General features: G+C 47.2%; 1 protein-coding gene across 5 annotated transcripts; it reads right to left on the bottom strand.

The window, feature by feature from the left end:
- Nucleotides 1-452: 452 nt before the first annotated feature.
- Nucleotides 453-25355, bottom strand: IRS2 (insulin receptor substrate 2). Of its 5 annotated transcripts, XM_060272362.1 has the most exons (5): nucleotides 21657-25355; nucleotides 4856-4908; nucleotides 4643-4747; nucleotides 4422-4524; nucleotides 453-1251 (listed from the first exon to the last, which is right to left on the bottom strand). In XM_060272362.1, the coding sequence occupies exons 1-5, from the start codon at nucleotides 24676-24678 to the stop codon at nucleotides 1181-1183; spliced, it is 3354 nt and encodes a 1117-aa protein (XP_060128345.1). In that variant the 5' UTR covers nucleotides 24679-25355; the 3' UTR covers nucleotides 453-1180. The 5 variants fall into 5 exon arrangements, with proteins under 5 accessions (XP_060128345.1, XP_060128344.1, XP_060128342.1 ...); XM_060272361.1 differs by having other exon boundaries at nucleotides 453-4524; XM_060272360.1 differs by having other exon boundaries at nucleotides 1194-1251; nucleotides 4422-4747.
- Between the last annotated feature and the right edge of the window lie 1324 nt (nucleotides 25356-26679).

Genomic DNA, 26679 nt, shown 5'->3' with positions numbered 1-26679 from the left:
TGTATTCACTGTTGTCTGGTAACGGCTTCAAATCCTGCTGATTCTTCAAGACGTCTGTATTTAGTTACCACATGTATTTAGTTACCACATGTAGACCTGACTTAGCAAATGCTGTGGGGATCGCAACCAGGTTTGCATCTTGCATCTGCATGCATTCAATCAGTTCATCTTTTGTCTTTGGTTGAGAAGAATCCACTTGAATCCCGAGGTAGTACTGGACATCTAGTTCCTTGACTTCAATCTCTTTGCTAAGGTGTTTTACTATCTGTGCATAGTCAGTTTCACTTGCTGTCAGGTCATCGATTATTGTGTTTTATTTTTCTGTTGGAAATGGGTGGGGTATAAATAATAAATTATTATTATTATTATTATTATTATTATTATTATTATTATTATTATTATGTCATCAACAAATACTAGAACATATGAGAATTGTCCATTATTTGACTTACTGTACAAGCACTTGTCAGCATTGCCTTGCTTGCACCCAAGTAGCATCTGCATTTTATGCAATTTTTGGTTCCAGGCTCTAGCAGCTTGCTTAAGTCCATAGTCCCTTTTGCAGCTTCCTAAATGTGCCTCTTCTGCTTTTACAAAATCTTTGGGCTGTTTCATATACATTTCCTCATTAATTTGCCTGTGAAGGAAAGCAGTGGCAATATCAATGTGTTTCACCCCCATTTGCTTGGAGGCTGCAATGCTCAAAAGCATTCTTACGCTGCTGTACCTCACGGATGGTGCAAAAACCTCATTGTAGTCTTCACCAAAACGTCGTGAAAATCCCTGTGCTTCAAGTCTCATTTTGAGCGCTGAACGTCTCCTCCTGACCCCTTCTTAACCTTGAACACCTATTTACTGCCAATGGCCTTATTGCCGGGAGGCAGCTCAGTGTCCGGGTCTTGTTTTGATGCAGTGCGTTCATCTCTTCCTCCGCGACCTTCTTCCAGAGACTGGCTTGTGGAGCTGGCATCTCTTTATCTCTTCCCATGTGGAAGGTTCCTGTGGAAACGCCGACCCTGTGAAGTAGGACAGTCTTATTGGTGGGACACCTCTGTTGGTTCTGGATGAGCATCTGACCTCTGGTTCTGCTGATCAGCGCTAACAATAATTCCTTCTGGTATCAACTGCACTAGGGAGCTTCCAACTGAAAAATCCCGAGTGCAGCTGATCCCTGCCAAAATCAGGGGTTTGCTGATTGTTGCTGAGAGCAAACCTGTGTTCCAGGTTTCCCCTCATTGAGTTCAAGCTTGTCTGAAAAAGAATAAATGAAAGCCTGGAGTCAGTTGATTGACAGGTATGTGGCCCTGCCAGCTGTCAAAATGGTCTGCAGGGGAGCACCCTTTGTGTAGTATTTAGCATGCTGAACTAGGAAAATTGCCCTTCAGCTACGAAGCTCACTGGATTAGCTGGGAGCAGTCACTATATCTTAGCCTAACCTACCTTACAGAATTGTTGTGAGGATAAAAGAGGCAGGGAGAAAAACCATGTTCACTGGCACTGCCCTGATTTCCTTGGATAACAGGTGGGAAGCAATCATCTTAAAATGAACATTTTGGGTTTTTTTTTTAAAAGAAGAGCTATCTTTAAAAAATAATGCATTGCTTTCTTTACACATTTCCCTCATTTGTTTGCTGATCCACTGAGGAATAACAACAAAGAGTGTTATGGTTCCTTAACTGTCAGCTGTACCATTAAGCAAAGGGTGGGAGCTGCCCTGGGCAAAGCAGGAAACGATAAGTATGGAGCTCCTGCTGAAGCTTTGTATGCCTTCGTAACTCCCCTGTGATAGCATTTGGTTATAGCATTTGGGGATTTTTAATTTAGTGATTTTCATGGATAACTGCCTTGTGTGGCGAAGGGGCTTGAATAACTCAGAGAAGCTATGAGCTATGCCGAGTGCCTGGTGTGCACTGGGGTCACGAAGAGTCGGACTAAACAACAACAACAAACAACAACAAGGTTTATCTGAGGAAGTGTGCTCATACCTATGAAAAACTAAGTTGGTCTCTACTGGAAGGATACACCTTCCCCTTCTGCCTCAGATCTTGAAGCTCTTCTTTCGCTCAATCCTACCACCTTTGAACCTTTATTGTGTGTCATTTTTAAGTTTTGGCTCTATTTGGGACTCTGTTTGTTGGAATATCCTGCCTGGTAAAATATATATACAGTGGTACCTCTACTTACAAATAACTCTACTTACCAATTTTTCTACTTACAAATGGAGCTCCGTCCGCCATCTTGGATGCGGTTTAGATAGGATTTTTTTCTACTTACGAATTTTTAGATAGGGTTGCTTCTACTTACGAATTTTTTCTCCCAATGGGATTCGACTTACAATTTTTTTCGACTTACAAATGTGTGTTCGGAACACATTAAATTCGTAAGTAGAGGTACTGTCAGGAGTATGGGCAGGAGTCAGGCTCTGGGGCCTGTAGTGCTTTGCAGAACTGGGGCATGCCTCAGCTTGTGCTGGAGAAGCAAGGCGCGGCCACACAGGTGAAGTCCTCAGCTTGTGTTGGAGAGGCAAGGAGTAGTCACCCAGGTGAGGCCACTTGAGATCTCACTGCACCTGGTGGCAGGAGCTGGGAGGGATAAAAGCCCAGCATTTCCCTTCAGCTCTTTGCCACAGCAACGCTATCTGTGCCTGGTTGCATCTGGCCTCCTGCTCCTTGGACCCTTGCCTTGCTGCCGCCTTGCTTCTTGTTCCTGGATCCTCCGCCTTGCTCCTTGCTCCTTGGACCCTTGCTTCGCCTTCGCCTTGCTTCGTGCCCCGTGGACCTTCGCCTCTGCCTTGCTCCTCGACCCTGCTTCTTCACCACCATCTTGCCTCTGGTCCTGACGCCCGCCAACCGGACCATGACAGGTACCACTGTATATATGTAATACCCTTCTTCTGCCACTGGTTGGCCTCATGTACAAAACACTGGTATAATTCCCCCCAAGATGGTAAAGCTATTTAACAAAATATCTGGTCAAAATTCTTCTCCAAAATTGTCTATTTCTCTTCCCCTTGACTTCATCAACCAGCAGTTCTGGGCAGCAGTTCTATTGTTATACTTCTCTTAACTTCCCCCAATGACAATCTTAGGTTGTTGTTGTATCTTCTCCTCTTGAGGCAGTCTGCAGTCAAAAGTTAGAAGCAACAGTTCTGCTCCTACCGCAACAGTTCCCCTGCAGTGGATTCTGGTTGATAGTTTAAAGCAGCAGATCCGGTCTTATATGGTCCCTAGTAGCAGTTTTAAGTTGTTACTGTATCTTGTCTCCCTTGTTACAGTCTCAAGTCAGGGGTTTCAAGCTGCGGATCCGCTCCTGTCCCTCTCCCAGTAGCGTTCTTATGTTGTTAAGTTGCTACTAAAGCTTATCTTCTTTGCAACAGTCCCAAGTCAATGTCCTCTTGGCAGTTACTTTCACTTCCCTTGGCAGTCTTAAATGGATACCTCGTGATTGATGTCGTCTCTTAGTTACAATAGTTTCTCTCCCCGCACCAGTAACAGTAGCAGTCTCCCAATTATAAAAAGCCCAGTTAAGTGAGCTCTGGTTATATTGATAAATTTCAAAGAGTCTGTACCTGTTGCTAGCTTCTCAGTTGAGTATGCTAGACTTTAAATCCCCCCTCTCTTCACCAACGAAGCGTATTTTACACTCCAGCCGCTGTTGCCGCTGGTGAAATTTATCAGCAGATTAGTCTCACACATTCACATTCACTCACATAACTCCGCGTCCTGCGCCATTTTGCCTGGCGGTTTCTGGTAGGTTCCCTTAAGGTCGTACCTTTAATTCCGTCCCGGCGTTCGTTGACTTCTCTTTTATCTGTTTATTGTTTCCTTCTTTATTCCTACGACCCCGGGTGGCTTTCGGTTTTGGGATGCTTGTCCACTCTTCCGTAGAAGCTCAGAGGCTGTGCTTTGAAAAGCAGAGTGGATCTTGGCGTTCTCGACTTCAATCCCGCTCCCTCCAGTCTCTCTTCCCGAGCCTGGTCTCCGAGCCGGAGAGTCGTTTGAGCGCTGACAGATCCTTGGACCCCAGGGATTTTATCCCTGAGTTACGAGGTTTGCTTAGTCCTAGCAACACCTTTTTTTTCCTTAACAAAGTTTGGGGTTTCTCCGAAGAGCTCGCCCCACGCTCCTTCCCGGTCGGCGGACGGAACAGGAAGTCCATATAATTGGTTTGTAATTGGAAAATTTAATAAAAATTGTTTGTAAAAAATGAAAGAAAAGGGGTGCAAAGCAAGCGGAGACAGAGGCAGCTCGGCAGGAGGACAGGTATGCTCTGATGCGTCTAGAGGACTCCACCCTTGCGGAGCACTCAAAGCAAGATTTGGGCGCAGATGGAGCCCTTCCTAGCAGGTGGCCTGGGCACTGCCATTATTACCAAGATGTTTCTGTCCATCCCTACCAGGGAATACCCAGAAGCAGACATACCCAGAAGCAGAGCTGCCACCCTGGAGACTGCTGGCAGCCTGTTGGCAGACGGCTTCGTACATGTCAAGGCAGCACTCTGAAGGACCTTGCTGAAGGTCTTGCTCTGCCGGCAAAGACAAAAGGAGAAGTGGCATCAGAGAGGCTTGAGAGCGTGGCAGAAGAGCCTGCCACCCACAAAGACATCCCTGGGCAAAGCTGCCAACGAAGCAGAGGGACCTTACCAGATGCTTGGCAGCCTGGTGGAGAGCAAAGTGGAGGCTAAATTTGTTGGGATGTGCCCACCACCTGACTTGTGGGGCTAGATGGGAAAGAGCCCTCCTTGCGGCCTGCAACACAATAAGAGAAGAGGGTTACAAATTGCAGGACATAGTCTTGGAAGCTCCTGAGAACAATCCCTCCCTCCTACTGCAGAAGTCCACCTGCTTTGCCCTCACCTTGGCCACCTCATCCTCGTCTTCAAGGTGAATGAGGCATCTAGTCCAATCTCCTGCAAAACAGAAATCCAATTAAAGAATGCAAATGGCCACCCAACCTTGGTTTAAAGCAAACCTCCAAGGAAGGAGAGCCCACCACCTTCTGAATTGATATCCCATATTTTCCTCCAACGAGCTCAAGTTGCCATACATAGTTCTCTCCTTCTCATTTAATCCCCACAACCTGGCCCAGGTCACCCAGTGAGCTGCATAGCTGAGTAAGGAGGTATTTGAACCCTAGTCTCGCTCAGGACTTCCTCTTCTGAGAAACAGCCCTTCACTTCACTCACAGAAGCTGCTCACTTCTGCTCCTGATGAGCAGTTGCTGGTGGGGTTTATGAAAAAAACTGCAAGCATTCTATGTCACAGTAGGGGGCTTGCAGGCGCTGGGCAACAGAAGATGGCATGAGTGGTACACAAATGTTAAGGTGCATACACAGCAGACACACACCCTAGTGAAAAACCAATCCAACACCATTCAAAAGTTATAAAACAGGCATCCCCAAACTTTGGCCCTCCAGATGTTTTGGACTACAATTCCCAACTTCCCCGACCACTGGGAGTTGTAGGCCAAAACATCTGGAGGGCTGCAGTTTGGGGATGCCTGTTATAAAATATTCCCTGAAAAAAAGACACTTTATTTCAGTTCACAGAGCAATCCCGAAGCCATCTCAACTGTCTTAATGACCCCACATATTTACTCTGCAGTGGAAGGAAAAACATTTCCCAATAGTTCTTTTCACTTAAAAAATGCTTCAAAACCTATACACATCTCACATAAATAGGGATAGATCTGTGACAATAGATTCAAAAACTGAGGTATTTGGGAATGGCCCAGAGTGGCCCGGAAAGGGCAACCAGCAAGCATTGTCAGGTATCATGACAAGAGACAAGCCAGGAGAGAGACTGCCTCTTCCTTTGATGTATGTATGATGCTTTTGGGGTGGGCAGTGGTTTTTAACTGGTGTGCCGTGGCACCCTGGGGTGCCTTGAATGATGGTCAAGGGTACTGTGAGCAGCACAGTATGCTGTTTTTTGGGGGTAGTTTTGAGCTACAGGGTGGGCAATTTCAAAAGTCTATACTGTATAAGGCTTGCACACCATTGTACTGGGTTCCTCCTGCCTCCTGCATGTGGTGAGTTGCAACAGTTGAATAAATATCAGGCTTACTAGCTGCTTTGCTTCTCAATATTCTCTGGTTGGCCTCTGTTATTTTCTCCTACCCATAGGGAACCCACTTAAAGACTCTATGTTAGAGGGAAAAGGAGCAGGTTTGCCCTCTAACATAGGGCTCCACATTTGCACACCACCAAGTTGGGCCAGTGCTCCAAGGAAGGGCCCAAATATGTCTTAATGCCTCCTCCTCCTCACACACAAACACTCCCTTGTGTATTTCCGTATTTCCCTCTCGGCTGATTGCATACCCTCCAACATTTCTCTGTTGGAAATACAGACGTCCTATTACTACTACTACTACTACTACTACTGTTCTTATTACTACTGTTCTATTTATACAGTACTCCGCCCATCTGACTGGGTTGTCCCAGGCCACTCTGGGCTGCTTTAAAGATACAGTGGTACCTCACAAGATGAATGCCTCGTGCAACGAAAAATTCGTAAGACGACAGCGTTTTGCGTTGCACAAGGCATCTCGCAAAACAAAGTTTTATATGGCCGTGCTTTGCAAGATGAATTTTTTTTCTAAAGCCACAGTGGGAATACAGTGGTGCCTCGTAAGACGATGTTTTCGCAATACAACATGACTCGCGGAACGAATTAATTTCGTCTTGTGAGATACCGCTGTATATAAAAACATAATAAAACATTAAGCACTAAACAACTTCCCTATACAGGGCTCCCTTCAGATTGCTTCTAAAGGCTGTATAGCTACTGCTCTCCTTGGCTCAGGGGGTCATATAATTCCATACCCTCCAACATTTCTCTGAAGATAGGGACATCCTAAGTAAAAGTGGGACATTCTGGGGTCAAATCAGGAACCAAGGTGGCTTCTGTAAATCCTGGACAGCCCCTGGAAAAGAGGGACACTTGGAGAGTCTATGCCACAGGAAGGAGCTGTGCAGAGATGGAGGGAGGCTTTGCCAAGTCCTGGGTGTCCCAAGGCCCAGGTGGCCGAGGATGGAGAACCAGCCTCTCCCAGAAGAAGGCCAGAAGGGCCAGGGAGCCTGGAGGTCCTCCTTGGGAATCAGGGGTTGCCCAAGGCCTGGCTGGATAGAGGCTCCCTGACCCTCAGGACAGGACAGAAGGGCCTCATCCAGGAGCAAAGCCACCTGGTGGCCACCTGGCCTTCCAAAGATGGATTGGTTCCCTTTCGGGCGCACAGAGTCCCCTGCTCCCTTTGGGATGCCTTTGGTCACGTTATTGAAGTCAATAGAAATAAAATGTAAAAGGTTTCCCCTCATCCAGCCTCCCTGGCTAGGCACCTCCCTAGCTGGCTGATTGACGCTCCAGGCTAGCCAATAGTGCTCATCAACCAGCAGGCTCTTCGGAGGTGGGCAGAGAAGCAGCCAGACCTTTCCTGGAGCAGCAGCCTCTGCATGCAAAGCTATGTCTCCCTCGGCCTCTCGCTGGGGGTCTCAGAGGTCTCTGGGCTCCTTTCCACCTCTAGAATGGATCACGGGGAGGCTGCAAAGGAGGCCTTCTTCCCTTGAGGGTTCTGTCCCTGAAATGGCTGGCATGAAGGGTGGCATACAAATTGAAGAAGAAATCATCACCACCCCCTGTCATTCCCTGGGCATTCAAGCACCAGAACCTTCCTATAGTGGACCTCTCAGGGGGATGAGGGGTTAGGCGAACCCCGTTAGATGTTGGAGGCAAAGCTCCATGAGGAAGAGAAGCAGAATTTATTGTTCTTCCTTCCTTCCTTCCTTCCTTCCTTCCTTCCTTCCTTCCTTCCTTCCTTCCTTCCTTCCTTCCTTACATTTTGGATTGGTTTCCACATTTACAATTATTCTGGCAGGCAGAAATTCAGCAGGTGGGAAGCATTTGCCAGGCACTGCCTGCAGGCACTGCCCCCCCAGGGGAATCTGAGAGGGGCTTGAGCCCCACAGCCCCCCTGAAGGTGGGCATGAAGGCCTACAGGGTCAGTTGCTGCGTCTCTGTCCAAGAAGAGCTGTGGGTGGGGAAGGGCAGCTTGGCCCCAGCAGGACAGGACTTGCCTGGGGACATCTCAGGCCTCTCCTTGGGCCTTGTGAAAGGGGCTCTTCCTCTGCCTTGTTCCTCCACATCCCTTCCATTGGGTGTCTTGTCTTTGGACTTTCCAAACCCAAGGACAGGTTTTTAATCAATATCAGATGCTTTAGGAGATGTAGTGGTGCTGTTGCGGCTACTCTTGATAAAGACGCCCAAGTCTGTTCTGTCTTTAAGAGCTTTATTGTGCATAGTATTTACAGTGCAGAGATAACAGAAAACATGGCCTCTCAGTCACTTGCAGAATCCGGGAGTGGACGTTTTCGGCTGCGTCCCAGCATAAGTGTTTGGGCTCCGAAACACCTCCTCCTGACCTTACATTTAGTGGCGCCCCTTAATTTGGGCGCCGGAAGGGGCTGCCTGTTCCCCTCCACCTGTTGCAAAGGCTCTCCAGCATCACTGACTTCCTGATTCCCCTCACCTGACCCGCTGCTGCTGCTCTCACTGTAGGAAGGCTCCCTGACCTGTCAAAAGTCTGCAAAGCAGGATACAAATAATAGCATTCTAGACACTGGGGCCTGAGCTTGTGAGTTGTCCTTTCCTCTGCCCTCCTTGCCCCCTTTCCTTGTGTGTTGTTTTCTGTTGGTCAGATTGTTTATTACAATAGAAGTCTGCCATTAGGGACTTTCTTGCATTTGATTTCATGGATGGCTCTCTTGGAGCCTTTTTGGCTTAAGAGAGGGGTACAAATGCTCTAAATGGATGGATGGATGAATATGGTCTCTAAGGAAATGGAGGACAGAGATTTTCAGTTTGTTTCCCAACCTACCTCATCTGCGCTTTCCTGATCAACACAAAAACATGAATGGGTCTGATCCATTCTTCACATTCTGACGTTCCTGTTTCTCTTTTCTCATGGACAGGGAATTGATTTCAACGAGGATCAAATATTGGAAATCAGCCTGGAAGATGGGGAGGATCTTCCTTAAAGGTAATGCTATGCTAACACACACACACCCCGTAATCAATTGCTTTCAAAAGCCCCTGTATTTCTATGGTGGTGGTGCTTGGGGGGGGGTCTTTGAAGGATAGGTGGCAATAAAACATTTTTACAAAGTGCTTCTCCTCTCTCCGGAACGGACCTCCGGAATGAATTAAGTTTGTAACTAGAAGTACTACTGTACTCAGATATGTTAAAGAAGAGAGGACAGGGAATTAATGCAACACTTCTTAACTGCTCCTAATTTCTAAAAACTACAGCATGGAGGTTGGTAGTGGGTGGGATGAGAACACCATCTATGAGAGAATGAATATCTATAATGTGGGACAGAGTATGCCTGGTTAAGCTTATATATACGGTATATGGTGAGAACTAGAATGGGCAGGCCATGTGAAGAAAATTTAGAAATTGTGTCTTTTTACAATGTACTGGTGTAATGAGGTACAGGATAATGTAAAATTACAAAAGGGACAAGATAGGTCAAGATTGCCCCCTGTCACCGTTATTGTTTATTTTAGTATTAGAGACCCTGGCAAGGAACAAAAGATCTGATGAAGAAATGAAAGGTATAACAAAGAGGATAAACTGAGATCATTTGCAGATGAACTTCTAATAACAATAGGAAACCTGTTGGTGAGTATACCAAGGGTGTTAGACAAAATACAGTGGTACCTCGGGGTTACAGACACTTCAGGTTACAGACGCTTTAGGACTCCGCTAACCCAGAAATAGTACTTTGGGTTAAGAACTTTGCTTCAGGATGAGAACAGAAGCCGTGGCAGCAGGAGGCCCCATTAGCTAAAGTGGTACCTCAGGTTAAGAACAGTTTCATGTTAAGAACGGACCTCCAGAACGAATTAAGTTCTTAACCCGAGGTACCACTGTAACTGAGTTCAGACAGGTGGTGGGATTCAAGTTACGGTAAATAAAAATAAAACGGAAGTACTGGTGAAAAATATGACAGAACAAAATAAAAATGAGCTACAACTAGCAACACAATTGATGATTGAGAAAAAGGTGAAATATTTTGGGATATGGCTAACAGTCAAGAATATAAATATTTTTAAGGCTAACAGGCATATCAGTGGTGGAAACAGGCTCAGTCGTTCTACTCAAGGAATGAGGCAGTTGAGTAGCTTCATGACTAAGCAGTTCTATTTAGGGTCCACTCTGTTCACCCCGAAAAGAGAGTTGTGACATTTTAACACTGATATTGCAGCGCTTCAAGAAACTCAAAGAGCAGGAGAGGGACAACTGAAGGAAGAAAAAGGAGGCTACACATTCTTCTGGAAAGATCTACCCGAACAAGAACCTTGAATACATGGAGTATGCTTTGCTATCAGAAATGATCTTGTGAAGCTCTGTCAGAAGTCCCGGAACCCGCATTAATGAGCAACTTCCTATAAAACTTGCTAAAAACCAACAGGCTATTCTAAGTGCTTATGCACCAACACTGGATGCCGATAAAGACATGAAAGAAATTTTTTATTCTCAGCTGGATACCATCCTATCAGAGACGCCTAAGGAGGATTTTAAAAATCCTCCTGGGTGATTTTAATGCAAGAGTTGGGCAAGATTTCAATCTGTGACCTGGGAAAATAGGGAAAGAAGGAATTGGCAACGGCAACCAATAGGGAATCTTACTTTTGACTATATGTGCAGCGCACAGCCTTGTTATTACCAACACACTCCTTTGACAAAATACATAAATTTAAAACATCATGGAAGCACCCTCGCTCGAACCACTGGCACTTCTTTGACTATGTAATTGTCCAAGCTGAAGATTGCCATGATGTGCTCATCTATGACGAGTGCCGACAACTGCAGGACAGATCAATGATGGCTATCAAGATTATACCTCAACACAGGCTTCAAGGAAGGAAACCAAGGTGCAAAATGAACACTCAAGCCCTTCAAGATCCTATTAAGCGGGATTGCTTCCAAACGACTTTAAGGACCATCTGCTTTCGGAGTTCCTTGATAACGTCCATTATTGCAGCCTGTTGGGTACCAAACCAAGGACTGGTTTCATAAGAATGACAGTGAGAGTGAACACATTGACAAGAAAAGGAAGGCCTTTCAGATCTAGTAAAGAGATAGAAAGTGTGCCACTAAGAAGAAAACCTTCCCCTGTACAGTGGTACCTCGGGTTAAGTACTTAATTGGTTCCGGGGTGCCATTTGCACCCTGAAAAGTACTTAACCTGAGCAGCGATAGCGCGCATGTGCAAAGCACTTCTGCTCATGTGCGCGCGGCGGAACCCAGAAGTAAACACTTCCGGGTCCAGGGAGTAACTTAACCTGAAAGTACGGAACCTGAAGCGTACTCAACCCGAGGTATGACTGTATATGTTGTTTATTTACCTAAGGCCTTTGACCACTGTTAATCTTGTGGATTGTCCTGAAAATTGGCTGCCCAGCTCCTCCATGATAATATGACCATTTACAGTGGCATCAAGTGTTAACCAGGGTTGTGTTATTGCACCACCTCTATTATTTTCATTGCCATGATCCTACACTTGGTTGAAGGAAAACTCCCCTACGGATGGAAAGCTCTTTGAGTAGGTTGAAAGCATACTTCCATAACTTCCACCACAGAGCTTTAATATGCTGATGATAACGTAGTGTGTGCATACTCAGAGTATGACCTCCAAACCATCCTAATTACCTTTGCAGAAGTTTAGGAAAAGATTGGCTTATTGCTCAACATCCACAAAACCAAAGTGCACCAACAAGCACAAAACAACTCCTCTGCAGCACCACAAATCCAACTCAATGGTGTAATGTTGGAAAGTGTATACTGTATCACTTTTCCTACCTGGGCAGTTATCTTTCCACATTGATGCCAAAATCCAGAACACCTGAGCTCTGCGAGTGCAGCTTTCTCCCAATTGAAGTGCAGAGTATTTGAGGATTGGGACATTTGCAGGGAAATCAAAATGCTCGTTTACAAAGCTATTGTACCACCAAGCTTATTGTATGCTTGTGAAACATGCACCACTTATGAATGCCATCTCCAACACCTTGAAAGATTCCATCAAAGGTGTCTCCTAAAAATGTTACACATCACTTGGGAAGACAGGTGAACTAATGCAGTGTTAAAGCAATGATTCTTCAACATCAACTTTGTTGGACTGGTCATGTTGTTCAGATGCCTCATTAGTCTTCCAAAGCAACTATTCTATTCCAAACTTAAAAATTGAAGTGTAAAGCTGATGGTCAACAAAAGAGGTTTAAAGACTCTCTCAAGGCAAATATAAAAGATGTATTATAAACACTGACAACTGGGAAACACTGGCCTGTGAGCACTCTAGTTGGAAAACAGCCTTTATCAAAGGTGTTATGGACTCTGAAGATGCTTGAACTTAGGAAGAAAGGGAGAAACGTGCTAAGAGGAAGTCACGTTTGGCAAACCCTCACCTTGACCAACGGTGGAAACCTATGTCCCCACTGTGGAAGGACGTGTGGATCCAGAATTGGCCTCCACAGTAAGACCATGTTCATGGAAGACAATCTTACTTGGCTACAAGTGATCGCCAAAGAAGCAGCAGTAGCTCATGAGGCCCTGTAACTCATTTAAAGTAGCTAGGTGTCCCCATATCTTGGGCTACAGTTCCTCCCTTGCATCATCTGTTGTTATCGTCAGGTTGAGCACTGCTTTCCTTTTGGGTGAAGACAGAGACAACACAGGTATTAAGCAGTTTCACCGTCTCTCTGTCACCTACTGGCATTTCTACATCTTCTCCATGCAGAGGACCTACTACTTGCTTGCTCTTCCTTTTGAATAACGTTTTAAAATATTTTAAACATCTCTTGCAAGTCTGATGTTGCAAGAAAGAAAATAGCCATGTGTCACAGATGGGGTGTTGGCTACTCCCGAGTAAGCACTCCACATATCCTCTGGATTTTCATAGTTTTATTGTGCATGCTATATACAGTGGTGAGATGTCTCAAATCATGTCTGCTCTGCATGGGGCAGAAGCCCACAATGGCCTCTCGTGGGCTCTGACCCCCCTTTTAAGACTCCAAACGCCCCTCCTCCTTGCTCTATGGGTCCTCCGTGGTCCCAAACCAGGCTCCTGAGGTGCCGTTCTCTCTCCTCCCTCCTTTCCAGCCCCTGCTGAAGCTAGCTCCTCCCCTGCTTCCCTGCTACCAACCTGGAGCTGAGCCACCAGGACTCTGCAGAGCCCTGGACCCGTCTTAACCCTTCCTGTTCCTGATTTGAACTCCCAGACTTGCTGCTGCTCTCCCATCTGGTGGAAGTAAGCAGAGTGGGCTGCTCTCTGCAAGCCCTCTCTCTTACATCCACCCCCCCTCCAGGCTCCCCCCCCCTTTCTGAGGCCTGGTTTGCCTGGTCTGATGTCTGTAAAGAGGGCTGGAAGCCTGACAGGTCTTCCTCCTCTGTAGTGTGTGTAAAATCCTGTTCCCCGTCGGTGCTGGGTGGCTGGTCCGTGTAGTTCCTTCCGTTGTCATCCTCCTCCTCCCTCTGGAAAATTGCTTCCGATTCCCGGAGGGCTCCTTGGGTCTGCGTCTCCCCTGCTCCCCACCTGGGATCGCCCTCCCCCTCTGTGTTCCCTGTGCTACTGACGTGTGGTGGTTTGGGTCTGTGGGAGAAAGGAGCGTGCAGTTCCAGTGTGCGGTCCTCCCCTTGCATGGTGTGCGTGGTTGCCTCCGCGTTTTGGGAAGCAGGAGTGCCCTGCCTGGCCATCAGACATTTTAACCCCCCCTCCCCCCACCGGGAGCCCGGGCTCGCTGTGGCACTGTAGACCTCCTCCTCTTCCTTTCTTTCTGGAACCTCTTGGCTGCCTTCTCCCTCCACCCTTCTGTCTAGTGTCTTTTGTGTGATTTCTTCCCCCTCCCTCCTGTCAGCGTCTTGTGTTGGATGTGTGTCACGTCCTCGGAACCTTGGGCTTTCCCTAAAGTGTGAGAGCAAAGACCTGTGACCCACGGGATGGACCTTTCTCGCTGTAGGTGCTTCCCCCCTGAAGGTGACAGGGTTGATCTGTGTCAGAACCTTGAAGGGCCCCAGCCTTCTGGGTGCCAGCTTCTTCCCCCTTCCCCCCATGGGAAGGCCTTCTGACCACAGCCAGACCCTGTCCCCTCCGTGGAAGACCTTCTCCAGTCCCCTGTGATGGTCTGCCCCCTCCTTGTAAGCCTCATTGCCCCTTGCCACGTCTCCATCCAGTTGTTGGTGTACTGTCTCCCTCCTCTCACCCCATGCCTCAATAGGTGGTCCCCCAATCTCCCCCTCCCCCTGCTCTGGGAAGGCTCTGGGGTTTCGCCCAAGACTGGCCTTACTGGGTGTGAGCCTCGTGAAGACATGTACTGCATGCCCCTCCGTGGGGTTGTCATGATATTGCCTGAGAATCTTCCCTCTGAGGGAGTCCTGGGGCATATACCGGGCATCATTGCTAAAGAGTAACCCCTCTTTCTCGGCAAGCCCTTCCCCTGCCCCCTTTTTCTCCCTCAAGTCCCTCTGTATGTTCTGGGTAAAAGTGTCCTCTTTGGTGAGTTGGCTCAGTTTCTCTTCCTGCATCCCCGCCTCTGCGTCGTTCCATCCGCCTGGGGAGCTGATGTGGTGCGATCCTGAGGATTCTCCTTCTTTCCTGCAGTGCTCCTTGCCGTCTGCATCTCCAAAGGTGAGATCTCCCCGGCGCTGGCTGCCCACAGGGTCATTGTCCATTAAGTCCAAAGCTAGCACTTCTGCGTGCTTGTTCACTGTCATCTTCCGAGAGGGGGTCTGTTGCGTGACCTCACCCTCCTGCAATTCCCGGTCGCCTACGGTCAAGACGCTCATGGGCAGCTCCCTTGGGAAAATGGGAATCTGATCCTGCTTAGCCAAGTCCACCGATAGGAAATCGTTGCTGCTGCCCCTGCGGAGAAGCCCGACTGTCTCCTGGGTCTGGCCTCTTGGCAGCTGCAGACTCACTTCCATCTCTTTGTCGTGCTGTGGGGTGTTACAGGAGGGCTCAGTTGTTGGTGCTCTGCCTGGCCCCTCCCCTCCTGATCTGGCATCCAGGCTTGTGTCTGTGCCTGCCTGCTCTCGCCATTCCTTCCTCTGGGGGCAGTGTTCCACCCAGTGGCTGGGTGCATTGTAAAGGCATCTCCCGCCTTTCTCTTCCCTCTGTTTTCCCGCGTCAGCGTTTGAAAGTACCCGCGCGCGGGCTTTGTCCCTCTGCATCACATCTGGCTGGAGGGGGCTGTGCTGTGCTGCAGCTGCCTCCCCGGGACTGTATGGGAACTTGTGGCCGCTGCCTTTCCCCTCCGTCTGTCCCCTCTGCCCGGACTCGCCTCTCAGCCTCCTGCACTTCCACGCCACCATGCCTCTCAGTCTTAGAGCCAGCTTGTGCTGAGGGTCGCCCTACAAAGTGCTGGCCCGTCCAGAGTGTCCTCTCTGCTTGTCCAGCCTCCGCTCCTCTGGCTTGGCTGTGTTCCGAGCTGCTCGGTTCACTAAGCTTGGCTTCCCCTGTGCCCGGGTGCCTACCTGGTGCTTGAGCCGTTCCATAGTTGCAGGGTGCTGGCAACTCATGCCAATCCTCCCTCGGCATCTCTCTCTTCTGCTTTAGATGCTGCCAACTTCATGCCGGCTGCTACATTTGCAGCCCTCTTCCCTCGGGGTAGCCATCAAGAGATTGTGGGCTTGCTGTCACAGATGGGGTGTTGGCTACTCCCGAGTAAGCACTCCACATATCCTCTGGATTTTCATAGTTTTATTGTGCATGCTATATACAGTGGTGAGATGTCTCAAATCATGTCTGCTCTGCATGGGGCAGAAGCCCACAATGGCCTCTCGTGGGCTCTGACCCCCCTTTTAAGACTCCAAACGCCCCTCCTCCTTGCTCTATGGGTCCTCCGTGGTCCCAAACCAGGCTCCTGAGGTGCCGTTCTCTCTCCTCCCTCCTTTCCAGCCCCTGCTGAAGCTAGCTCCTCCCCTGCTTCCCTGCTACCAACCTGGAGCTGAGCCACCAGGACTCTGCAGAGCCCTGGACCCGTCTTAACCCTTCCTGTTCCTGATTTGAACTCCCAGACTTGCTGCTGCTCTCCCATCTGGTGGAAGTAAGCAGAGTGGGCTGCTCTCTGCAAGCCCTCTCTCTTACACCATGTTTATAAGATTATGTTAGTTTCAAAGTTATACAATGTGTTATTAATAACTGAGATGGGGACAAAGTGTTGAAGGAGGATCCTTCCTGCACATGTGGCGGGAATGCAACAAATTTGCCATATTTTTAGATTCTATCTTTACAGAGATCCACAAAATTACTAGTCAATTGGCATTTATACTAGTCAATAGGCAACAAAAGGCTTTGTTGAATTTGTTTCTAGATTAAAACTTGAATGTTCACTTTAAACCATTAATTGGATATTTACTGGTAGTGGCCTGAATGCAGATTAACAGATTTTGGAAGGGACTAGAAGGGGCAACTCTTATCACTTGGTACCAAAAAGTGGCAGATAAGATAAAAATGTCATGGGGGGGGAGCCACAGACAAAGTCATGGTGGAATTGTATTGTTTTATTACACATATCAACAAGATGGACATCAGGGGACTTCCTACAGCATATAAAATATTTTGACTGCTTTGATTCCTAATGGTGTGATATTTTTTCTTTTATTTACAGAGGGAGAGAATAGTTACTTCTGTTAGAAGAAAAGCTATAAAAATAAATTTTAACAATCCTTAAAGAATAATTTTATAGACAAAAAATCTCTACAAAGAGCAGGTCCTCAAAGAATCTATTCCTTTAATAAATAACATATTTTATTGCATGTTTCTATTAACAAGTAAAGATTAAATACTATTCTTGTTCCATGTTATTCTCATCCCTAGCAGCATCACTGATTTACTCCTATATACAGAGTGTACACTGGAAGACACAGCCAGGTAAGGTAATTGTTTGTCACAATGGCAAGAAATAATTTAACATCTTGATAATTAGAAACAATTCCATATCAAAAAAGAAAACACTGCTTATAACTTTTAGAAATCAAAACCAGGCAAGGTGTACAAAGAACCAACCAGTACACACTGCAAAGTTTTAGCAAAGTTTTGGTTCTACATTGTAAACTAGGAACATAAATAGTTGCATAAGCTTTTTGTGAAATGTATACTGTAGTATAGAACTTGGTATATATTCAAGCTCCCTTGTTTTAGATCAGGCATCCCCAAACTTCGGCCCTCCAGATGTTTTGGACTGCAATTCCCATCATTCCTGACCACTGGTCCTGTTAGCTAGGGATCATGGGAGTCGTAGGCAAAAACATCTGGAGGGCTGCAGTTTGGGAATGCCTGTTTTAGATATTGTCTGGCTAAATTCATTATTGTGGCAATAACATTTTGGTTTCAGCAATAGTAATAGACATTATAATGTCCTCATCAGTTGAGGACATTATAATCAACAAAGGTTGATTATTTAGGAGATTGTTTAGGAGAACAGATATGACTAAAAGTAATATTTTATGATACTTCAATAAGTTTACTAGCATAAGCATTATAATATTCCCCTTCCCTTGCCCTGAAGATTACATTCAGATATCTCTTATTCCATTTAACTGAGCAATAAGACTCTAGATGCTTTGTCTACCTCAATAAAGACGTAATACATTGTTTCTGATAACAGTACAAAAAATTCTCAAGAAAAAAACTTCTATGATGTTGTCCCAGACAAGAGTTGAAATAATTATACATTTTTAAATAATCTCTTTAAACAAATAGAGATTAGAAGTAACAAGAGAGTGAAAAATAACCCATCATAGTGCAAGCTTTTGAGGTGACATATATGAAAGAGTGGGATGTGGGTGGCACTGTGGTCTAAACCACTGAGCCTAGGGCTTGCCGATCGGAAGGTCGTCGGTTTGAATCCCTGCGATGGGGTGAGCTCCCATTGCTCTGTCCCAGCTCCCGCCAACCTAGCAGTTCGAAAGCACCTCAAAGTGCATGTTCGAAAGTACCTCAAAGTGCATATCCCACTTCAGCGGGAAGCTAAACAGCATTTCCATGCACTGCTCTGGTTTTGCAAGAAGCGGCTGAGTCATGCTGGCCACATGACCCAGAAAAACTGTATGCGGACAAACATCAGCTCCCTCGGCCAGTAAAGCGAGATGAGCGCCGCAACCACAGAGTCGTTTGCGATTGGACTTAACTGTCAGGGGTCCTTTACCATTTTATATAAAAGAGCAGCTATGACATTGTTGGTTTTCATTGCGTATATATACTTGTGAGAATTTCTAGAATAACTTGTTTTTGCCCTCTCCCCAAATTCTTTTTATGAAAAACATTGTTCCTATTAGAAGGAAAATATTAGGTCTTTTTAAAATGAAATGTATTATTCTGTTCTGAACATATTCATTTGGTCCAAAAACAACAAATACTCTTCAATTACCGGTATTAGCATGTTGATCTGGTTTTGGTTACAAGAAATTCAACTATACTGTATCACGATTAGCTGATAAATGAAAGCATACAAACAGAAGACCTGAAGTACTTAAAAAACTAAACAGACACAATCATAAAACTATGTCACAAGGTAAAGAATATAGTTTAAATGTACTATGTTCCATTACATATTTTAAAACCATTATAAATATTCTGATAAGAAGCCTAAACTTTAAAGTTCGTTTTGGCTTAAATTTTTCAGTTCCTATCCTGGACTTTGCCTGATAACTAAATAGAGGAGCCAATGGCTAAGATGCAACCAGGTGGCAGCAGGATTCTTGATATGATCATTAAGGCTGATGACAACATTCAGCTCTGAGATAAAAGATATTGCCAGCCATAATACACCAGCATTACAAATCCAGTTTCACTTTTAACTGAGGTAGTGCTGTAGAGGTTTGAAAGGGGGGCTGTAGAGGTTTGAAAGTAAAAAACCAGATTTTACTGCTGTAGCAGTTGTAAACACAGCCTCCTAACACGTTGAAAAATAAATACAGTCAACTGTGCTGAAAAAACAATGGCAATTACTCAACCAGCCTACTGAAGAGGTCCAAAGTTCTAAAGCATAGTTTATGCAAACAGCAGCACAGTGTTGCAAACTCAATGAATGAGATGGGATAATTCCCCTTCAATATAATGAGAACCATGGAACTGAAAAAAGTGTATTAAGATTTTAAAATGTTTTAAATTCCATCAAGCAGTTTTCATGGTGGTAATACTGGTTTCTTCATTCTGAAAAGAAAGAGAAAGTAAAGGCATCACTAAACTCTAGCCAAATAAAGATGCAGGTGCAGTCAGAACTCCTTCACTACTCATTTACATGTTTAGAATGACCCAGTTCTCTGAGGACACATACCAACATGCAGAAGGATGGCCTTGGTGAATTACTTTTGCCTGTTACTCTCTTGGTGTGTAAAGGTGAAGGTAAAGGGACCCCTGACCATTAGGTCCAGTCGCGGACAACTCTGGGGTTGCAGTGCTCATCTCGCTTTATTGGCCAAGGGAGCTGGCGAACAGCTTCCAGGTCATGTGGCCAGCATGACTAAGCTGTCAAAATAGAGGCTTGGAGTACTGTAATATGCCTTTCTTATGTCATAACCTTCCTTATGTTCCTCAAGCATGAGGACCACATTGCTTCATGGGCAACCTTCTGAGGGGTGCAAACCAGACAAGGTGATGTGCAACTCTGAACTTTGTACAGTAGGCCACCCTCCAGCCACGGACAGGGAAAAGGCATTATCACCATTCATGGTCACATTCCAACCAGGCATGAAGCAGGGCTCATGAAGTGTTCTCTCAGGAGGCCTTGAGGGCTGCATTTGGCTCTCAGACCTGATGTTTTCCACCTCTGAACTAGGAACAGGCCATATTTACATTGTCTTCATGCCACATTAAGTGGAACTTATCCCACAATACTTGGTTTGATGTCATGTTGGACATCTCAGCTGGTATTATCTAATATCTAAATTGTTGTTGTTTGAAGCATTTGTACCCAAAAAAGGCTCCCAGAAAGGCTTTCATATACAGTAATCAAAACAATAGTTCTTATCCCCAGGCTTTCAACCTAAAAAAGCATGACATATAGGGGGAAAGGAACAGGGAGGGAAGAGGGAAATCTAAATCAGAGCCAAGCAGCTTTATCCTCAAAGTGTTTAGCCATTTGGTTACAGCCTGGAACAGAAGCCCTCATAGTGTCGGTTCAGTCCTCTTGGGAAAGCAGGATTTCAGGAGAAAAGAAAAAAGGACCTCAGACTTTCCTACAAACTTGTAGCTATATACAGCATGTGAGGGATGTCTGAGAAGCTGCTTTGTAGTTCTTTCCTCCTAGGACAGCCCAGACTAGGACAGGGGAGGAATTAGGGACAGGATTCTCTAACCTTTCTTTCTTGAATTTATATACTGCCCTATAGCCAGATGTCTCAGTATGGTTCACAGAAAAGATCACAACATATATAATCAGAATAAAAACAACCCAATAACACCCCCTCCAGAAAAGAGCCACATTTTAAAAAGGCATAGGATGTCAAACAGATCAACCAAAGGCCTGGTTGAAAGGAAAGATTTTTGCCTGGTGCCTAAAGGTGTATAATGAAGACGCCTCCCCTGGGGAGAGGATTCCACAGACGGGGAACCCTCAAGGTTCATTCCCCCTACTGTTTCCTTCTTCCTACAATTGCCATCTCATTGTTCTCTAAATCCTAGCAGCAAGACTAAATTCAACCACCTGAATTTACTAATATACCTCCTTCTTTATTCCAGAAGATGATACTATTTTAGGAAATGTAGAAATCTACATTATTTCAGTCTGTGTACACACTATACCTTAAAGCATATTTGAAGCACATTTCCCCCCTCTGCAGCTCACTCCTTGAAAAGGTACAATTCCTGGGAACCCTTAACAAACTACACTGCCCAGAATTGTTTGAGTGAAAGAATGTGCTTCAAATGTATTTTAAAAGTTCAGTAGTGTCAATTTTTATTCTTGACAGATTTTGTGCTTAGCTGTTTTCATCTGATACTTTACTCATCCGGGAGAAATATACCAATAATAATTGTCAAATAAACCATACAACATTAATTTTGTTACAGATTAATTTTTAATTGTTGGGGCTTTCCCCCCCTTATAAGTACTGTTCTGGGTATCTGACCTTTTTAAATTAAACTTTTTGTAGCATACACACCTAGGACAAAACAACAACTATATTGCATGAATGCTATGCTTTCACACCAAGCATCTCAGCATCAGGGTATGAAATCTGTAGTGAACTCTGAGAATGCTCAGATTCTCAACATGTTTATTTCCTGCAGGCTCTCCATCTAGATAAGAGTATTTGTTTGAAACTTGCAGCAAAAGTTCCTAACAGTGCATATCAGATACAAAAATTGTTTCTGAAAAATAATGCTACATTTAGAGAAACAATATAAACTTGACTTGCAAATATCAGCATGGCAAGAAAACCCATCAAAAGAACACTCATCTTCATATTTGTTTAGAAGTCCTCCTATCCCAGGTCAGTGTGCACAGAAATTCAGCCTAAAGGTGTTACTGTAGCAAGAAAGATTGAACTGGCAGCGCTCTCATTACAGATAAAAAGAAAACCTCTGTGAAATGAGTCTTTCAATCCATTATCCAAAAAAGAAAAGAAAGAAAAAGAAAAAAAGGTTAAAGTAAGGAAGCTTACCTTTCACTGAAGAAGCTTCTTTCAAATTGTGGGTCAAGAAGTCTATACTGGTATAAGTACCATTGATACTTTCATTACAGGGGTGTCTGCCTTTGTGCTTGCCTTGGCCACCACTTGCCAGATAGTCTTCTTCCAAGACATCAACAGCAATGTGGTTGAGGCCATTCTGGAAGCCAGCTGAGGTCTCCCGGCACATGGTGCTGCTGGTCTGCTCTTCCAACAAGCCATTTTTCCTGAGGGACACATTTTCCACAGAGGCAGAATTGTGTCGCTTGGGACTGTGTGCAAAGGAAGGAGAAACAGGCGTCACTGTAGTAGTAGAGGAAAAAGTCTCTGAGTTGTGTCTCCATCGTCCCTGAGGATTAGCACGGATCACTTTGGCTCCATGATTAGGATCAGGAGGAGGACTGGCAAAGATGAAGGCCTGCACCTCAGAGAGTGTAAGTTGCTTCAATTCAGTAACAGGGCTGCTTTCATGAATATTTTCTGGCTTCTGTAAAATGGGCTGGGTTGGGGTGGCTGTTGTAAAAGTTGTCTTCATTTCAACCTTTAAGTAATGTTTGTCGGGCTGCCCAGGGCTAGGGCAGGATCCTGGCATCAGCACATCTTCCAAGGTTTCCACAGCTGCTGATTGTGACCCATCAAAGTTCATATAGCTGGGGATGAGGGAATCATTCAACCCAGAGCCAAGTGAGGAAGCTGAGCTGCCATAGGCCAATGAATATCCAATGTTGACATACTCTTTATGGGGACTTTGTGGTTCATTTGTAGGGGGTTGCTCATTCATGTAGGGAGTAAGAGAGCACTCAGTTTGGCTGTAGTAAATGGGTGAAGGCATCATTGTGTGGTTGCAGATAGCAAGGAAGGACTCCCCTTTGGGTGTGAGAGTTAATCTCTCAACAGGTGAGTTCATAAATACGTACTGGTCACTGTTCTTTTTCTCACCCAGAGAGTTTGGCTGTCTCTGGCAGGCATGAGACAGTGGGTTATAGAAGTTGCTGGTCTGGTCCCTTGGCCCCTGGCCTGCAAAGCCATCAGGAGAGGGCACAGGTGAGGCAGATCCATGCACAGGAGGCAACAGCAAAGGGGACATTTCAGTGTAGTCACCACTGGTAATTCTCCCATCAGGACTCTCCCCAGACCACCTAGTACCCAACATGCGCATGTAGTCACTGTCATCTAGGGAGTTATCACTGCTGAACTTGTGGGAGTGAGGATGCAAAATTTGCTGTGGGGCTGACACACTTTTCATAGACATATAACCACCAGGACCACCTTGCAATGGCATAACAGCTGCTGCCCCAGACCTCATGGGCATGTAGCCCTCCTCCCCACTACCACTATGACCTAGAAGTGAGCTGCTGCTACTGCTGCTGGTGCCGCCAGAGCCAATGTCCACATCACAGTAGTCCTCAGGATAAGGAGTATAGGTTCCCCTTGAAGAGGCCCCTGCTGTTGGTAAGGTAGCCCGCATGAGTATGTACTCACCCAGGGAGGCAGAGGAGAGAAGAGTTGGCATGGGGTGTCGAGATGCTGGTGTTGTCAGGGAGTAAGTGCGCTTCCTGGGAACCTTGCCCCCTCCAGCGCTCTCCCATATGTAGGGCCAATAAAAAAGGTGTCCCCGCTCCATGGCAATGTAGCCATCCAGCTGCAGGCCAGGAGGAGTCTCAGGTGTGTTGCTGTGGTTACTAGCTGGACCCAACTCCTCAAAGGCCAGGAAGCTAGCAGGATCGCAAGGGGAGCCAGAGGTGCTGCTGCTGCTGCTGGAAGGGCGCCGCTGGGAGAACATGCCTGGCTTTGTAACCAAGGAGGGCGAGTGCACCAAGGCCAGGGAGCGAGCAAGCCTGCAGCAGGCTGCCCCAGGCGTGTGCGAGCGGCCGAGCAGGGGCTCTCCAGCCTCGGGCCCCGAGGGGCTGCCAGCTCTGCCCCCGTCGCCCTCGCTCGCAGTTCGGCTCCGGTTCCCGCTGCTTCTGCCCGCCCCCAGAGTGTCCGTACGCGACCGGCGGAGAAGCCCGGCCTGGCTGGGGGACAGCGCCGTCCGAGAGGGCGGCTGGTGAGGGCGGCGGCGGCGGCGGCCGGGAACCGAAATGGGTCGGCTGCACATAGCCGTCAATGCTCCGCTGGCGCCGGCGCCCGACGGCGACGAATTGGACGACGACGACGACGACGACGACGACGACGACTGGCTCTTGCTGCGCGGGCGGAACTCGGCCAGCTCCCGCAGCGCCTTCATGGCCTCCAGGATGGTCTCGTGGATGTTCTGCGCCACCACCGCGTCGTCGGCCTGCATCCACAGCTCGCCGGGCCCAGTCGAGGCCGAGCGGCCGAGCTCCAGGAAGAAGCAGCTGTCCGAGTGGCCGCAGCGGCGGATGGTCATGAGCTGCAGCGTCACGCAGGGCCGCTGGCAGTTGAGGCGCACCAGCCCCACCGCGCGCGCCGCTAGGCACAGCCGGTGCACGCCGGCCAGGTGGCGGCTCTGCCCGAGGCCCCGGCCCTTCAGCGTCACCTGCCACACCTCGCGGTAAGCCCAGGCCCCGGGCGGCGGCGGCGGCTCCTCGCGCCCAGGGGAGCCGGGCCCGGCGGCGGGCTGGCTCCGGCGGAGCAGCTCCGTCAGCGCCGCGTACCAGGCCTCCTGCTCCGGCTCGCTCTCGGCTGCCAGCGCGAAATACTCGTCGCGCGTGTACAGAGCCACCAGGTGCTTGTGCTTGGCGTCGGCCCGCTTGTGGATGGTGAGGGAAGAGTCGAGCGCGATGGAGCGCCTGGGCGCCGCCGCCTTGCTCCGCCACTTCTTCTCGCTCTCGTAGTACTCCAGCCGGGCGGGCTGAGGCGGCGCTTCGTCCGCGGCGGCTCCGTCGCTGGCGGCACAGAGCACGAAGAAGCGCCTGTGGCCGTGCTTGTGCTTGCGCAGGTAGCCGCACTTGCGCACGCCCAGCGGCGGCGGCGGCTGGTTGTTGTTGTTGTTGTTGCGGTTGAGGCTGCCCCGCGGGCGGTCGGGAGGCTCCGCCGCGGGGGGACTCGCCATCCCCTCTCCTTCTGCGGGGCGGCTATTCCGAGCAGCGCTTGTGCACACACCGCACGCAGGTCGCTCGCTCTGGCCAGCCGCTCAGTCCGTCCAGAGATGCAGCAGAGATGCAGCAGCAGCAGGCAACTTCTCGCGCTCCCTCCGCTCGCCTCAGCCAGCAGCAAAACAACCTGTGACGCGCCCGCCGGCTTACCCACAAGCTCACGTAGGAGAAGGGGCGTTGCGGAGAGAAGCCGCCCAGGTCCTTTCATCCTCCCGCGCCGAGCTTCAGCCTGCCTCCGCGTAAAAGGACAGCGCGCTCCACCAATGAACTGCAGGGAGAAAGCTCCCCTCGGCTGCGATTGGGTTTCCAGCTGGCATCTCTGGCCCGCCTCGCCTGTTTCGTCCTGAGCCTCTCACGACCTGTCGCCCTGCTGCGACAATGTCTCTTGCTCTCCCTCGGAAGCAACAATCCGCCGCCAGCCACAAAGCCGCGTCTAGATAGCGAGCGAGCGCCTTCCCTGGAGTACATTCCACGCCGTCGCCGGGACGCCACGGGGCCGGTGGGGAGAGGGCTGCCTGCCGGACTCGGAGTGGGGCTCCTAGCACTAGGTCCTCAGGCCTTCGCGCCGTGAGCCTGGATCACGTGCAACAACTTCGCCGGCCGGCGCTTCGGTCATTCGGATGGCACGGAGAGTTTCCGCAGTTTATCCAGCGCGTTTGCTGTCGATGTGCATGTGCTTATTCATTTAATAGCGAAATATAAACAGTAAAGAGGACAGTAAAGAGGAAAGAAGAAAATAGAGGTGCTTTGCTAACTGTGATAGAATTCTTAGCCCTTTGCTTTCTGTTTAAAGTGATTAAAATATTTTTACAGTGATACTGCTATATTTCATTGAAATATAAATAAGCAGGCACTCTGTTAAGAAGAAAGGTGACAAAGGAACAGTTATCCATTTCATCAAATGAGAGTTTTCAATGACTAAAGGTACATTGCAACACTCAGTGGCATTTTGTCCTTTGGTCCATTTTCCCATCCTCCAGTAAAGCACACACCAAACTACTCGAAGACCAGATCTGAGCATAGTGGAATTAAGAGCCTACACAAGAAAAATGACAGGAAGGCAACTGCTTGCTGGCTAAATATTTTTTTCTCTTTGCCCAATTAGTTTTCTATTCAAACACACACACGGGGGGGGGGGGGAGGAAGCAGGGCCGGATTTAGATGAAGAGAGGTGCTAGGCTACTCCACTTGTGAGGCCCCTCCCCTCCCCCACCCTCACAACTAGAAGAAAATGGAAGAGTGTTATAAACAAAATTGGGTGAAGCCAAGGATCATGACGGGATTTAAAATTCTGCAATTCTCAATTTCTCCTCTAAAGTACATAAGATGTTATTGTTAAATACCAGGGTGATTTTTAAAAATGCATAAAATTAACACTGAAAAACTTTTGCAATAACTGAACTTTGTAAACCTTTTGTGGAATAACCATTAATTTTTAGGAAAATGAAGTTGTAATGTTATTCTTAAAAAAACAAAACCTTGAGTTTACAAATTATATTGCCTGGGAAGTGTAAATAATATGACTGTGATTACCTGACAGTGTGGCACTTTTAGAATCTACTTTATGTTGTCATTAAAAAGTCAGTTTTAAAATACATATTGAGAAGTAAACTACAGCCATCAAATACAGTAAGGCTAAAACATTCCCCCCCTAGCCAAATCCAAAACTGCATCAAAATTTGTTTGTCTAAGTTTGTCACTTTCAATGTACAGAATGCTCAGTGTGGACAACCTCTCTTGAGACATTGTGGCCCTTAATTCATTTTTAATTCTTCTGAGTCTTGAAAAACTCCTCTCTCCTGAGCAGTTAGTGACTATAAGAGTAAGAAATAGCTGCAGGATTGCTTCCAGGAAAGGCCATAGGAATTTTGTCCTTGTATATAATTTGATAAAAGTCTGTATGAGACAGAGAATGCTCTGCTGTAGGTCTATGGCTTTGTGTCATGTACAGGCGAAAG

This window comes from Zootoca vivipara, chromosome 3, assembly GCF_963506605.1.
Source record: "Zootoca vivipara chromosome 3, rZooViv1.1, whole genome shotgun sequence".
In the NCBI taxonomy this organism is placed as follows: domain Eukaryota; kingdom Metazoa; phylum Chordata; class Lepidosauria; order Squamata; family Lacertidae; genus Zootoca; species Zootoca vivipara.
This window is presented reverse-complemented; position numbering and strand designations above follow the sequence as displayed.